General features: G+C 43.9%; 1 protein-coding gene and 1 long non-coding RNA gene across 8 annotated transcripts in view; one reads left to right on the top strand and one right to left on the bottom strand.

The window, feature by feature from the left end:
- The window catches only part of LOC103878886, a 46,063-nt gene extending 34,791 nt beyond the window's left edge, over positions 1-11,272 (top strand). For 3 of the 4 annotated variants that reach the window (XR_004179466.1, XR_004179464.1, XR_004179465.1), the window contains one exon: positions 10,753-11,272. This is a non-coding gene — a long non-coding RNA (uncharacterized LOC103878886). The remainder of the gene's footprint in view (positions 1-10,752) is intronic. The other variant, XR_004179467.1, reaches the window with a different exon arrangement.
- The window catches only part of LOC100999055 (leucine-rich repeat-containing protein 37A3-like), a 31,027-nt gene continuing 24,308 nt past the window's right edge, over positions 7,319-14,037 (bottom strand). For all 4 annotated transcript variants that reach the window (XM_009190893.4, XM_009190892.4, XM_009190891.4 and 1 more), the window contains 3 exons: positions 11,856-13,663; positions 11,152-11,256; positions 7,319-7,660 (listed from right to left, as the gene is read on the bottom strand). In XM_009190893.4, the coding sequence (XP_009189157.2) occupies positions 7,496-7,660; positions 11,152-11,256; positions 11,856-13,663 (2,078 nt within the window). In that variant the 3' untranslated portion in view covers positions 7,319-7,495. The remainder of the gene's footprint in view (positions 7,661-11,151; positions 11,257-11,855; positions 13,664-14,037) is intronic.

The raw sequence follows: 14,037 nt of genomic DNA on the forward strand, positions 1-14,037 counted from the left end.
CACACAAACCTGTCTTAATTCTAAAGTTATGATTTTTGTCATTGGTCTCTTTGATACTAGTTCTGACTCTTTTCCGATTTTATTTTTAACATTCAAAGTATTTTAAATTAACGTCAATGAGATATAACTTACACGTAATAAATTGCATCCATTTAAGTGTATAAATGGTTAAATTTTAACTCCAATTATTTTTTATACAAAATTTTATACCCAGGTTATGGTATTTACTCATTTTGTTTAAACTGCTAAAAATCACTATAATTGTTTATAGATCACTTTAGCTTCCAGATATGTCTGTTAGCTCTTTTATAGATGTGAGGTAGATTACGGTATTTTTGAAAAGGATATTTAGGGCCGGGTGCGGCGGCTCATGTCTGTAATTCCAGCACTTTGGGATCCCAAGGCGGGCGGATCACAAGGTCAGGAGTTTGAGACCAGCCTGCCTGGTGAAACTCCATCTCTACTAAACAAAATACAAAAAGTTAGCCAGGCATCGTGGCACACACCTGCAGTCCCAGCTACTCGGGAGGCTGAGGCGGGAGAATTGTTTGAACCCGGCATGCAGAGGTTGCAGTGAGCCGAGATTACGCCACTGCACTCCAGCCTGGGCGACAGAGCAAGCCTCTGTCTCAGAAAAAAAAAAAAAAAAAGGAAATTTAGGATGAAATAACTAATCAATATTGACAGTACGAGCAGTAATAAGGCTTATTCTAAACTTGCCTTACATTACTGTACTGTAATTGTAATCATGGGGAAAAAACCCTAGCATCTCTTCATTTTCTGTTTTTTAGAGCCCTTCAACATCTGCTAGTATCTCTGTAAAAATATTCACATTATTACATTTCTATAGTCATTTGTCTCTTTTTCATTAAATGAATTATGATAAAGAGTTGATAGAAAATAGTGGCCTTGGCCAGGCGCGGTGGCTCACGCCTGTAATCTCAACACTTTGGGAGGCTGAGGCGGGAGGATCATGAGGTCAAGAGATCAAGACCAACTTGGCCAACATGGTGAAACCCAGTCTCTACTTAAAATACAAAAATTAGCTGGGTGTGGTGGCACGCGCCTGTAGTCCCAGCTACGCAGGAGGCTGAGGTAGGAGAATCACTTGAACCTGGGAGGCAGAAGTTGCAGTCAGCCGAAATGGTGCTACTGCACTCCAGCCTGGCAAAAGAGGGAGACTCCATCTCAAAAAACAAAAGAAAGAAAGAAAAAAAAAAAAGTAGCCATCTTGATTTTTTGTTTGTTTGTTTGTTTGTTTTGAGGGCTCTTGTTGCCCAGGCTGGAGTGCAGTGGCGTGATCTCGTCTCACTGCAACCTCCACCTCCCTGGTTTAAGCGATTCTCCAGCCTCAGCCTCCTGAGTAGCTGGAATTACAGGTGCGCGCCTCCATGCCCAGCTAATTTTTGTATTTTTAGTAGAGATGGGGTTTCATCATGTTGGCCAGGCCAGTCTCGAACGCCTGACCTCAGGGGATCTGCCTACAGCCGCACTGCAGTACCCACCCAGCCCAATTGCTGCAGATTCCTTCCCTACCTCCCCTGCCCTCCCCGCTTCCCCTTGCTCACTCCTGTGCTGTGCATCCTGCTCTGATCGCCCCCCAACCCCGCTGACCACCGAAATACGGGAAATGCAAGGACCCATCAAGTGGCAAAAATACTAGATTTACAAGAGGAAAGAGGTGCACTGTTCAAAATGGAGATTGCATTGTTGCAGTTTGCAGGCCACACTCGCTCGATCTCTCTCCCCCACCAACCAACCCCTCTTCTTCCTCTTCAAAAACTGTGTGCAGTACAGTGTCTCCACCGGGCAGGATAGAAACTTTGGCAAACACATATCCATTGCATTCATTTTTCTCTCCTTGTTTTGCTGTTATTTTCTGGAATGAAAGAAGCCTCTTGTTTTGCAAACCTCTGTGCATTTCTGAGGTTTCTTTCAGATTTTTATTGTATATCTATTCCTTAAAAAGGAATTAAGGATTTGGACAGATTGTGGCACACAAACACACACAAAAACATGCCTTTTTTCCCTAGCTGTGTTTTTTTTTTTTTTTTTTTTTGAGACAGAGTCTTGCTCTGTCGCCCAGGCTGGAGTGCAGTGGCACAATCCCAGCTCACTGCAAGCTCCGCCTCCCGGGTTCACGCCATTCTCCTGCCTCAGCCTCCCGAGTAGCTGGGACTACAGGCGCCCGCCACTGCGCCTGGCTAATTTTTTCTATTTTTAGTAGAGACGGGGTTTCACCATGGTCTCGATCTCCTGACCTTGTGATCCGCCCGCCTCGGCCTCCCAAAGTGCTGGGATTACAGGCGTGAGCCACCGCGCCCGGCGTTAGCTGTGGTTTTAAAATTGTGTTAAGGAAACGGATCATTTGGGTTAGTAGGGGAACCTTATCTGGTCCTGTGTGTTCGTTTTTATTCTTCGAGTGCTAATGGGCCCGTGCAACAGCTGCTGGTAAATGGCTGATTAAAAAGCAAAGCAAAAAGCCAAACAAGACCCAACCAAATTTGGTAATTTATCCGATTCAAAATTGTTTTGGTTAAATCAAAAATAAAAATATAAGACCGCAGGAACAGACGTGTTAACTCATTTGATCGCTTTGCCTTGCTTGGGAAATGCGGTTTCGTGTCACCTGTTGTAGAAGATGTGTAGTTGATCATCTAGACATAATTGCCGAAGATGAACTTTTGGACCAACTTCTGTCACACAGCGTCAGTATCAGATTTCTTACACAGCGACTTTTACTTTTCACTCTATTTCTGAGGAAAAAGCCTTCCCAAAATCCGTAACGAATTTCTCCATGGTAACCCCTCTTCTGTTTTCACACAGAAAAGTTTCTCTAGGCTGGTGCTGAGATGCCTTTTGTTAAACACGCCCCGCCCCGCGCCAAGGCTGCTTTGTATTAAATACGTAGTTGCGATGTACTAAATTGTGAAATTAGCATAACCGAAGCAACAACTGGCAAGATTTTTTCTTTATAATTTTGCAAATCTAGATTAGTTAAATTAGAATCTGGTTTTAAAAGCATTTAAAAAATAAAGTTTATGAGGAAATATTTGTGAGGAAAAAGGACCCCTTTTTCCTTGAAGTAAGGCATGTCATGTCTTTCTCAGAGAGACTAGGGTAGTACAAGTGGTTAAATTGAATTTTTTTTTTCTTTTTTTTTGAGGCGGAGTCTCGTTCTGTCACCCAGGCTGGAGTGCAGTGGCCGGATCTCAGCTCACTGCAAGCTCCGCCTCCTGGGTTTACGCCATTCTCCTGCCTCAGCCTCCCGAGCAGCTGGGACTACAGGCGCCCGCCACCTCGCCCGGCTAGTTTTTTGTATTTTTTAGTAGAGACGGGGTTTCACCGTGTTAGCCAGGATGGTCTCGATCTCCTGACCTCGTGATCCGCCCGTCTCGGTCTCCCAAAGTGCTGGGATTACAGGCTTGAGCCATCGCGCCCGGCAAATTTGTTTTTTTAAATAAATGCTTAAATACTTATTGGAGAAGTAGGGTAATATTATATTAAGCCAAATGTAAACCCACGTAGGCTGTCCTAACATAAACTGAAAAAGGTAATTACTTTTGCCCGGTGGTCAGAATCGTTGCCAGACTTGTCCTGGGAGGCTGGCTGAAGAATGAAGGGAATGAGTCAAGTGTCAGGTGTTTATGTCTTATATGTAGAAAGGACTACATGTAAATTCTTGGCAACTTAATTTTAGTACTTTTTTTTTTTTTTTGAGGCAGAGTCTTGCTCTGTCGCCTAGGCTGGAGTGCAATGGCGGGATCTTGCCTCACTGCAACCTCCACCTCCTGGGCTCAAGCGATTCTCCTGCCTCAGCCTCTTGAGCAGCTTGGATTACAGGTGCCCACCAGCACGCCTTGCTAATTTTTGTATTTTTAGTAGAGATGGGGTTTTACTATGTTGGCCACACTGGTCTGGAACTCCTGACCTCAAGTGATCTGCCCACCTTGGCCTCCCAAAGTGCTGGGATTACAGGTGTGAGCCACCACACCCGGTCCTTAGATGTGTCTTATGCTTTGCATGCAAGTGTGTGTTAGTAATGGACTTCTTTTGTAAAATAATTTTATTATACTAGAAAAGTGTGTGTGTGTATATATATATATATACACACACACTTTTATATGTGTGTGTGTGTGTGTGTATATATATATATATTTTTTGGACAGCATCTCTCAGGCTGGAGTGCAGTGGCGCGATTCCAACTCATGGCAACCTCCACCTCCTGGGTCAAGTGATTCTCCTGCTTCAGCCTCCTGAGTAGCTGGGATTACAGGCAGCTGCCACCATAGCCAGCTAATTTTTGTATTTTTAGTAGAGACGGGGTTTCACCATGTTGGCCAGGCTGGTCTTGAACTCCTTAACTCAGGTGATCCACCCACCTTGGCCCCCTAAAATGCTGGGATTACAGGTGTGAGCCACCACCTAAGGCCAAGTATATTCTTTTGATTTTAAAAATTAAAATAAAATCCAAACCACAATGAGATGCCACTTCACATTCACTAGCATGGGTGTAATTGTTTAAAAAAAATAAAAATAAAAAGTGTTGGAGAGGATTTGGGAAACTGGAGAAAGTAAAACTATGTAGCACTATGGAAAATACTTTGGTGGTTAGTCAAAAAGTTAAACTTAGAGCTACTATATGACCTAGTAATTCTATTCATACATACATAGTCAAAAGAATTGCAAACATATAATCATGCAGAAATGTATACACATATGTATGCAGCAGTATTATTCTCAATGACCAAAAGGCGGAAACAACCTCCATGTGCATTAACTGATGAATAGGTAATGCAAATGTGATTGATCCATACAACGGATGTATTCTTCAGCCTTGAAAGGAAGGAAATTCTGACACGTTACAACATGGAGAACCCTTGAGGGCGTTATGCTAAGTGAAATAAGCCAGTTACCAAAGGAGAAATACTGTGTGATTCCACTCACATGAGGTACTTAGAGTGGTCAGATTCATAGAGACAGAAAGTAGAAGGGTGGTTACCGTGGGGTGGGAGGAGAGAATGGGGAGTTAGTGTTTAATAGGTATAGAGTTTCAATTTGGGAAGATGAAAAAGTTCCGGAGATTTGTTGTACAACAATGTGAATGTTCTTAACACTACTGAATTGTACACTTAAAAATGGTTAAAGACAACCAGGTGTGGTAGCTGATGCCTGCAATCCCAGTACTTTGGGAGGCCGAGGTAGGCGGATCTCTTGAGTCCATGAGTTTAAGATCAGCCTGGGCAACATAGCGAAATCCTGTCTCTACAAACAATGCAAAAATTAGCTAGGTGTGGTGGTGTGTGCCTGTGGTCCCAGTTACTTGTGAGACTGAGGTAGGAGGATCACCTGAGCCTGGGGAGGTTAAGGCTGCAGTGAGCTGTGATCAGACCACTGCACTCTAGCTGGGAAGACAGAGTGAGACCCTGTCTCAAAAAAAAGGTAGGGGGAGGGGGCAGTGATTAGAGTGTAAATGTTATGTTATGCCTACTTAACTGTTTGAAGTCACACACAAAAGTCTTATTTAGTGAAATTATGTATTTTATGATTTCATTTATATGAAATGTCCCAAATGGGCAAATTCATAGGAAGTAAGTAAATACTTGCCAGGAAATGGGAGAGGAAATGGGGAGTAGGGCCAGTGATTCTGGGGCTTCTTTCTGGGGTGATGAAAATGTTCTGGAATTAAATAGTGGTGATGGCTGTACAGCCTTGTGAATACTATACTAAAACTCACTAAATTCTGCACTTATTTAAAAGGGTGAATTTATGGTGTATAAATTACACCTCAAAAAAAATTAATAAAAAGGAGTGGTGTGAGGAATTGGGAAAACATAAACACACACATATATATACACATACATATATGCGCCTTAACCCTAATCAGTTCCCTTGTTCCCTTTCTTTTTTTTTTTTTTTTTTTTGAGACGGAGTCTCGCTCTTTCGCGCAGGCTGGAGTGCCGTGGCCGGATCTCAGCTCACTGCAAGCTCTGCCTCCCGGGTTGACGCCATTCTCCCGCCTCAGCCTCCGAGTAGCTGGGACTACAGGCGCCCGCCACCTCGCCCGGCTAGTTTTTTGTATTTTTTAGTAGAGACGGGGTTTCACCGTGTTAGCCAGGATGGTCTCGATCTCCTGACCTCATGATCCGCCCGTCTCGGCCTCCCAAAGTGCTGGGATTACAGGCTTGAGCCACCGCGCCCGGCCCCCTTGTTCCCTTTCTGCAACAAAGTTATACCCAACTGATACTATAAGGTATATAGTCCAGATCTATCTGTCTCTCTCTCTCTCTCTCTATATATATATATACACACACACACACATATATATATCTGTATCTTTCCAGAAAAATATGCAAAATGGCTTGGTGAATTTTCTTTTTAATTTTAACACTTCAACTTTTTTTTTGGCCAGTCATGGTGACTCACACCTATAATCCCAGCACTTTGGGAGGCCGAGGTGGTGGATCACTATAACCCAGGAATTCAAGACCAGCCTGGGCAACATATTGAGACCCCTTCTTTACCAAAAATACAAAAATTCACCAGGCTTGGTGGCACGTGCCTGTAGTTCCAGCTACTTGAGAAGCTGAGGCAGGAGGATTGCTTGAGCCTGGGAGGCAGAGGTTGCAGTGAGCCGAGATTGCACCACTGCACTCCAGCCTGGGTGAGAGTCAAACCTTGTTTCAAAAAAAAAAAAAAAAAATCTAGCCTCGCAGTGGCTTATTCCTGTAATCCCAACCCTTCTGGAGGCCTTTAAGGCAGGAGGATGCCTTGAGCCCGGGAGTTTGAGGCTGCAGTGAGCTATGATTCTGCCATTGCACTCCAGCTTGGGAGACAGAAAGAGACCTTGTCACAAATATACATTTTTTTCTTTGCTTTCTTCCTTTTTTTTTTTTTTTTTTAAAGACAGGGTCTCACTCTTTTCACCCTGTCACCCCCCAGGTTGGGGTGTAGCGGCTCAATGTCAGCTCACTGCAACCTCCCAGGTTCAAGTGATACTCCCAACTCAGCCTACCAAGTAGATAGGACTACAGGTGCACACCACCACACCTGGCTAATTTTTGTGTATTTTTTGTAGAGATGGGGGTTTTGTCAGGTTGCCCAAACTCCTGGGCTCAAGCGATCCACCCAGCTCAGCCTCCCAAAGTGCTGGGATTACAGGTGTGAGCCATTGCGCCCGGCCAGTTTTTTCCTTTTACTGTGTCTGTGGTTCAACAATTTCCTTTTTTCCTCGTTCTCTATGGACTTTCTACTTCATTTGGACTCTGCTTAGATTGGCCTAGTTTTCTCTTTAGTCAAATCTTCAGGAACCAATTTATTAAAATTAAAAATGATCTAACAAGCTTTATTTTTATTATTGTTAAAAATCCTCATTTTGAGTAACACAACCACAAAGTAAAGAATGTTATCATTGATTTAACCAGTAAAAAAACAATACTTAATAATAAAATTTAAAAAACATGGCTCCAGGCCATCTGGATGCCTTAACTTGGGCTCAGGGGCCTGACACTGATGAGTCTTCCTTATCCTCCTCTGATGCCCTTGTGTGGGAATGAATCCGTGATGAGTCTTCTTTATCCTCCTCTGATGCCCTTTTGTAGGAATGAATCCGTGATGAGTCTTCTTTATCCTCCTCTGATGCCCTTTTGTGGGAATGAATCTGTTTTGGAAGAAAACACAATTAAGGTTATCCATCACAACAACCACTATCTCCAAATCTGTATTCATTCCTTTTATTCATTTTAAGTCTCATCTACCTGATGAGGTAAGATTTTTGAAGACAGGAATTGTATGCTGTTCAACAGAGCTTTGATTCTTCCACAGTTCAGTCATCCTTGCTATCTTGCAGGGGACTGGTTCTAGGATACTGCCCCCACACCATACCAGAATCTGTGGATGCTCAATCCCTTACATATAATGGTGCAGTATTTGCATATAACCAACATACATCCCCCCATATACTTTATTTACTTACTTGGAGACAGGATCGTCCTCTGTCACTTAGGCTGGAGTGCAGTGTCACAATCACAGCTCACTGCAGCCTCAACCTCCTGGGCTCCAATGATCCTCCCACCTCAGTCTCTTGGGTAGCTGGCACTACAGGTGCATACCACCACACCTGGCTATTTTTTTTATTTTTATTAAAGACAAGGTCTCACTATGCTGCCCAGGTTGGCCTCCCAAAGTGTTGGGACTACAAGTGTCAGTCAACATGCCTGGTCCCACGTACTTTAGGTCATCACTAATAAAATGTATAGCTATTGTACAATGGCAACAGTTGTTATACTGTACTTTCTATTTGTATTTTTATTGTTTCTTTTTTCAAATATTCACCTTATCTAGTTGAATCTGAAGATGTGGACCTGCTGATGAAGAGGGCTAACTGTATCTAACTTAGGGTCTTGCATGTAGCTGACACTTAATGCATTTTATTGACTGTTTTAGCTAACATTCAATGGACAATTCCTAATAAAAAACTCTTAAAAGTATGAAAAAAAGGAAACCTGCTCTAAAGTGGCAGGAAAACCAGCCTGGGCAACATAGTGAGACCTTGTGTCTACAAAAAAAGTTTTAAAATTTCACTGCCTGCCTGTAGTCCCAGCCACTCTGGAAGCTGAGGCAGGAGGATCCCCTAAGCCCAGGAGTTTGAGGTTACAGTTAGCTAGATTACACCATTGCCCTCCAGTCTGGGTGACAACAAGGCCCTGAGAAAGAAAAAAAGAGAAAGGAAAGGAAGGAAAGAGTGTAAGTATTTAAAAGGAAGAGGCAAAACTATCATTATTTGCATATAAAACAATAAATGTTAGCAAAAGAAGCCTAAGAGAATCAACTAAGATTTTACTGGAAGTAATATGAGAATTCAGTACAGTGACTAGAAACAAATTCAAGAGAACAGCACACAGAAGTCAAATACTTGTCAGATGTACCACCAATAACTAATTAGAAAATGGAAATAAGTACCATTTACAATGGCAATACAAATGTATGAAGTATTTAGGAAGAAAAATACAAAGATCTGTTATGTAACAAAAGACGTGTAAGATCTGTATGATGGAAACCCTAAAACTCTTCTGAAAGACATTAACAAGAAATGAATAAATGACATGAAATACCATGTTCCCAGAATGTTGTACAGATGTCAATTCTCAAATTAATCTACAAATTTAAGGTAATCCTATTCAAATTCCAAGATAGTTTTTGGTGGTAGCTGTTTTTAAGACAGGGTCTCGCTCTGTTGTCCAGGCTAGAGTGCAGTGGTATGACCACAGCACACTTCATCCTCAACCTCCCAGGCTCAAGCAATCCTCCCACTTCAGCCTCTGAAGTCTCTCATATGGTGTCCAAGAAATGGGGACAAATCTCACAAAGGGACTAGGCTCAGGAGGGCTGGGATATTCAGGGAAGGTGGTTTTTTGGTTTTGTTTTGTTTTTGTTTTTTTGTTTGTTTGTTTGTTTGGTTTTTTTTTGAGACAGAGTCTCGCTCTGTCCCCCAGGCTGGAGTGCAGTGGCCGGATCTCAGCTCACTGCAAGCTCTGCCTCCCGGGTTCATGCCATTCTCCTGCCTCAGCCTCCCGAGTAGCTGGGACTACAGGCGCCCGCCACCTCGCCCGGCTAGTTTTTTTTTTTTTGTATTTTTTAGTAGAGACGGGGTTTCACCGTGTTAGCCAGGAGGGTCTCGATCTCCTGACCTGGTGATCCACCCGTCTCGGCCTCCCAAAGTGTTGGGATTACAGGCTTGAGCCACCGCGCCCGGCCTGTTTTTGTTTTTTGAGGCAGAGTCTCGCTTTGTCACCAAAGCTCGAGTGCAGTGGCCCGATCTTGGCTCGCTGCATGCTCTGCCTCCCAGGTTCACACCATTCTCCTGCCTCAGCCTCAGGAGTAGCTGGGACTACATGCGCCTGCCACCACGCACAGCTAATTTTTTATATTTTTAGTAGAGACAGGGTTTCACTGTGTTAGCCAGGATGGTCTCGATCTCCTGACCTCATGATCTGCCGCCTCAGCCTCATGAAAGTGCTGGGATTACAAGCGTGAGCCACCGCGCCAGGCCTATTCAGGGAAGGTTTCAAGCAGAAAGATGAACTTGAGTTGGCTTTGGAGAGATTCATGGGACTCCCACAGGCAGAGTGAAATAAGGGCATTTTAAATGGACAAACACACAGACAAGAGCAGAAATGCGGATGGTGTGACTGAGGTATGGTAAGTTGAAGCTCTGGCTGGAATGGAGGGCTGCCACAATAATGGAAATGGTAAATGAGGCAAATAAGGTTGGATTGGGAGCATGGCGTCAAGGTTACCAGCTTATTAAATCACTCTTCCAATATGCTAGCACTGGCCTGTTGGGAAAAGTAATACATGATTGTAATCGAACAAAAGGCAAACAGAGGCAAGCTCCAGGAATGGGCACTGTGAACAGGACTCGCCCCAGAGTAGCCAGATGTAGGCTTTAGATATGTTGATGCAGGTTGAGCATCTCTGATCCGAGGGCGAATGTCTCACATGGTGTCCAAGAAATGGTGACACATCTCACAGAGGGCCTAGGCTCAGGAGGCCTGGAGTATGAAACGCTCCCCATCCCCTGTGAACTTAAAAATGTGGCCAACAATTTTTTTTAAAAAATGGCTACCCTGTAGTGCTTTAACTGGACCTATTTAGACAACACCTTACACACTGGAGAAGGATGATACTGTGTGAACCTAATAAGTCTACAAGGCAATACTTCTCTCTATTGGCTGCCTCCTTCCTCTCCAGGGTGATGACAACTCCGTGAGGTGGAGATTATACGTCTCTCATCATTTCAGCAACAAGGAAATAAATTAGTGGCAGAGTAAGGGGTGACTTGGTGAGTATATCCAATTGTTGACATCGTTTTATGTGGGAGAAATTTTGCTATTATATCAACTTCTTAAAATAGTCTAATGGGATTAACTTGGTTTCATTTCACAGAGACCTCCTGGAAGCGAGAATCCTTTAAAATCCTGGAATATCCACTGCAGTAAAAGAACAAAGCGTACCTCAGCCTTAAAGGACTGAAAAAGAATGTCAAGTAGCAGCAGGTGGGAAAGTGGCTTTGGTTTTCAGTTTGTGGGCTCTGAATCCACACAAAGACAGGACTGCATTCTGAAAACCTGAATTAATTATTATTCTTACCTCAATGAGACAAAAAATTATGATCAAAATTGTTAGTATTACAGTCACAGATATTGCCAAGATGAGTTTGTTGTTATAGCCATATCCTGGAACATCTTTCATGAGCTAAAAAAAAAAAAAAAAAAAAAAGGAAAGAACAATTAAAAAAAAAAAAAAAGAGAATGGAAGCTAACTTCTCAAAACCCCAGTATTCCAGGTAAGTAGCTTACAGGTTCTTTTTTATTTTTTTTTTGAGACAGAGTCTCACTCTGTCACCCAGGCTGGAGTGCAGTGGTGTGATCACAGTTCACTACAGACTCGACCTCCCTGGGCTCAGGTGATCCTCCCACTTCAGCCTCTTGAGTAGCTGGGACTACAGGCATGTGTCATCACCCCCGCTAATTTTTTTTATTTTTGTGGAGATAGGGTTTCACTATGTTGGCCAAGCTGGTCTCAAACTCCTGACCTCAAGTGATCCACCCACCTTGGCCTCCCAAAGTGCTGGGATTACAGGCATGAGCTACCACCCCTGGTCTACAGTTCACCTTGTGCACTAATCTATTTCACTCTCTAAATGAGCAAAGTGGGAGATCACTGTCATGGCCAAAGTTACATGACCAGGACAAGCTATGGCCTGGGAGTCCCAGGTTCTCCTGTGTGGGCACTTTCCTGGAATACACTAAATGATGGGAAATCTGGGTCTCATGTTTCTGTGGGGTCCTCACCTCACTCAACTTCTGCTCTTTCTGTTCACTCTGGGCTTCCATGCTCTCATTAATATAGTTCTCAGTTTTCCATTGGTCCGTATCCCATTCTGCCTTGGACGCCTTTACTTCCTGCTGCTCACTGAGAAGCTTCATCAGGAGGCCTGTCCTGGAGATGAGCTTGGCACAGGTCAGTTGCACACGGGTTTCAGAGCAGTCCATCTTTAAGGTCCGGATAACATGAGAAATAAACCTTCTCACATCCTCGCTGGGGATGAGGGACCGTAGCTGCTCGGTTAGCTGAATTTCAAACTGATCACCTGGGGATGAGAGCAACTGGTAATTGAAGCTTTTGGGCTCGGGGGACAGGTCAGTGCCCATGTTGTTGTATTCCCATTGTGTCTGATTAGTTCGTTTAACAGCTGGCCCTAAGTTGAACGCAGTCCCAGCGGAATCTGCCTCAGGAGGAGGATTGTAGGTTGTGTTTTCAGAGATGGTGCCTTCTGGCATAGTAGTGTTTTCCATAAAAATGTTTTCTTTGAAGGCATTTCTTGCAGTTGTGTTCTTTACATTAGTGTTCTCTATAACATGTTCTGAAGGATCAAATAGTTCAGGAAAAGGATTTTCCTTAGGACTCAGGTCTACTAAAGGCAAAAAAGCCCCTTGTGAAGGAGAATTTATGAGGCTGTTCACTGCAGAGAATGGCGGCCTGTTTGCGAGCATCAGTCTATCGAGATAACTTTTCTTTCTCAACTTTTGACTCTTTTTGGCCTTGGGTGTGCTGTGGGCCACACGGGAGCGAGTTTTATGAAAGCGGTAGTTTTTTCTGGAATGTACGATTGGTTTAGCAGCCTTCGTATTCTTAACTCTAGCCTTTGCATTTTCTAAAATGAAAACGGCGTGGGTTAAGTCTTTCGATCTGTCTCTGACCTCAGGTAGGGCTTTTGCAGGGGTGGAGGCAGAAGGCTCGCCCATGGAGAAGGGTTTCAGCACAGAGGAGACTGCCGCCTTACGCTCTTGGGTGAATGAAGGCTTCGCATAGATGGCATTTCCCGCTAACTTCTCGGGCCCCTGCTCTGTGTGAGGCTGTTCCAGCTCCCTTGAGACCGGGCTCCCGAGCCTTTTTTCTTGGGCAGCGCTCTCCACAAATGCCTGCGCACCCTCTTCCCTCCTGGTGCTCTGCTTTCCCACCTCTTTGAAGTGCCTTTTCTGGATGCTCCTTGGGCCCGTGAGGACTCTGTTCACTCTCTGCAGGTTGTTGCCTACACTTTGAATCTTTGCCAGGCTGTTTTCCTGTGGTTGGACAGTTTCTAATTTCTTTTCAAATATTTGGCGTTTAAATTTGTTACCTAGAAGGCTGGTCTGCATAAGCATGGCAGTTTTTTCTTCCCTTTTAACTTCATCGATTTTTTCTTGTATTTCTGTATCTAACATATTTTCCAGCAAGTACAGCTTTCTCAATTTACTTTCGTAAGTTGAGTTGTTGGATGCAGGTTGAAGAGAGGGGCCCTTTGTATTGTTTTTCAAAATACTCAGGGGCCTGTCTCCATCTTGTGCATTAGAAAAGAGCCGTTTCATGAATGGTAACAACATTGATTCCGCATCTAGATTTCCTGCTGAGAAATACGGCAAGATGTAACTTAGTGCACTGATAACCTCACTCTCGTCATTGGTGTCTAGCTGCTCACTCCCAAAGCCTGACAAGTTGATGTCACTGCTGTCTGAGGGCGCCTCCGGCTCAATAGTCAGCTCAGTGCTCGTGTGCTTCTTCCGGGCCTGTAACACCTTCATGAACGCTCCTTCTGGATTCCCTACAGATGCTTCTTCAGCTGTGAAAAAAGAAGAGACTGCTTTGATCATGAAAGATGATGGGACGGCATGCATCAGTCCACAGCCGTACGCCCCAGTCACACGGAGTAGGAGTCAGCAAACATTCGAGTGCCATTCAGAGAGGAGAAACACACACCCAATCCTAAACCTACGAAATGGCAACAACGAAAGGAGAAAAAGACATCTTTTGAAAACATGGCCACCTACTTGGAACATTCCATAGTGTGACACAGAGTAAGTCTGCTTAGGATTATTCCATTGATCCCCAGGGGCCAGTTGCCCAGTGCTCAGTCAAAGCTCAAGGTGGAAGACAAGTGCTACCATGATGACCTGATGTGCTGGCCTCTCTGCAGGCTGCTCCATACCCTGTGCT

This window comes from Papio anubis, chromosome 17, assembly GCF_008728515.1.
Source record: "Papio anubis isolate 15944 chromosome 17, Panubis1.0, whole genome shotgun sequence".
NCBI classification, from domain to species: Eukaryota; Metazoa; Chordata; class Mammalia; order Primates; family Cercopithecidae; genus Papio; species Papio anubis.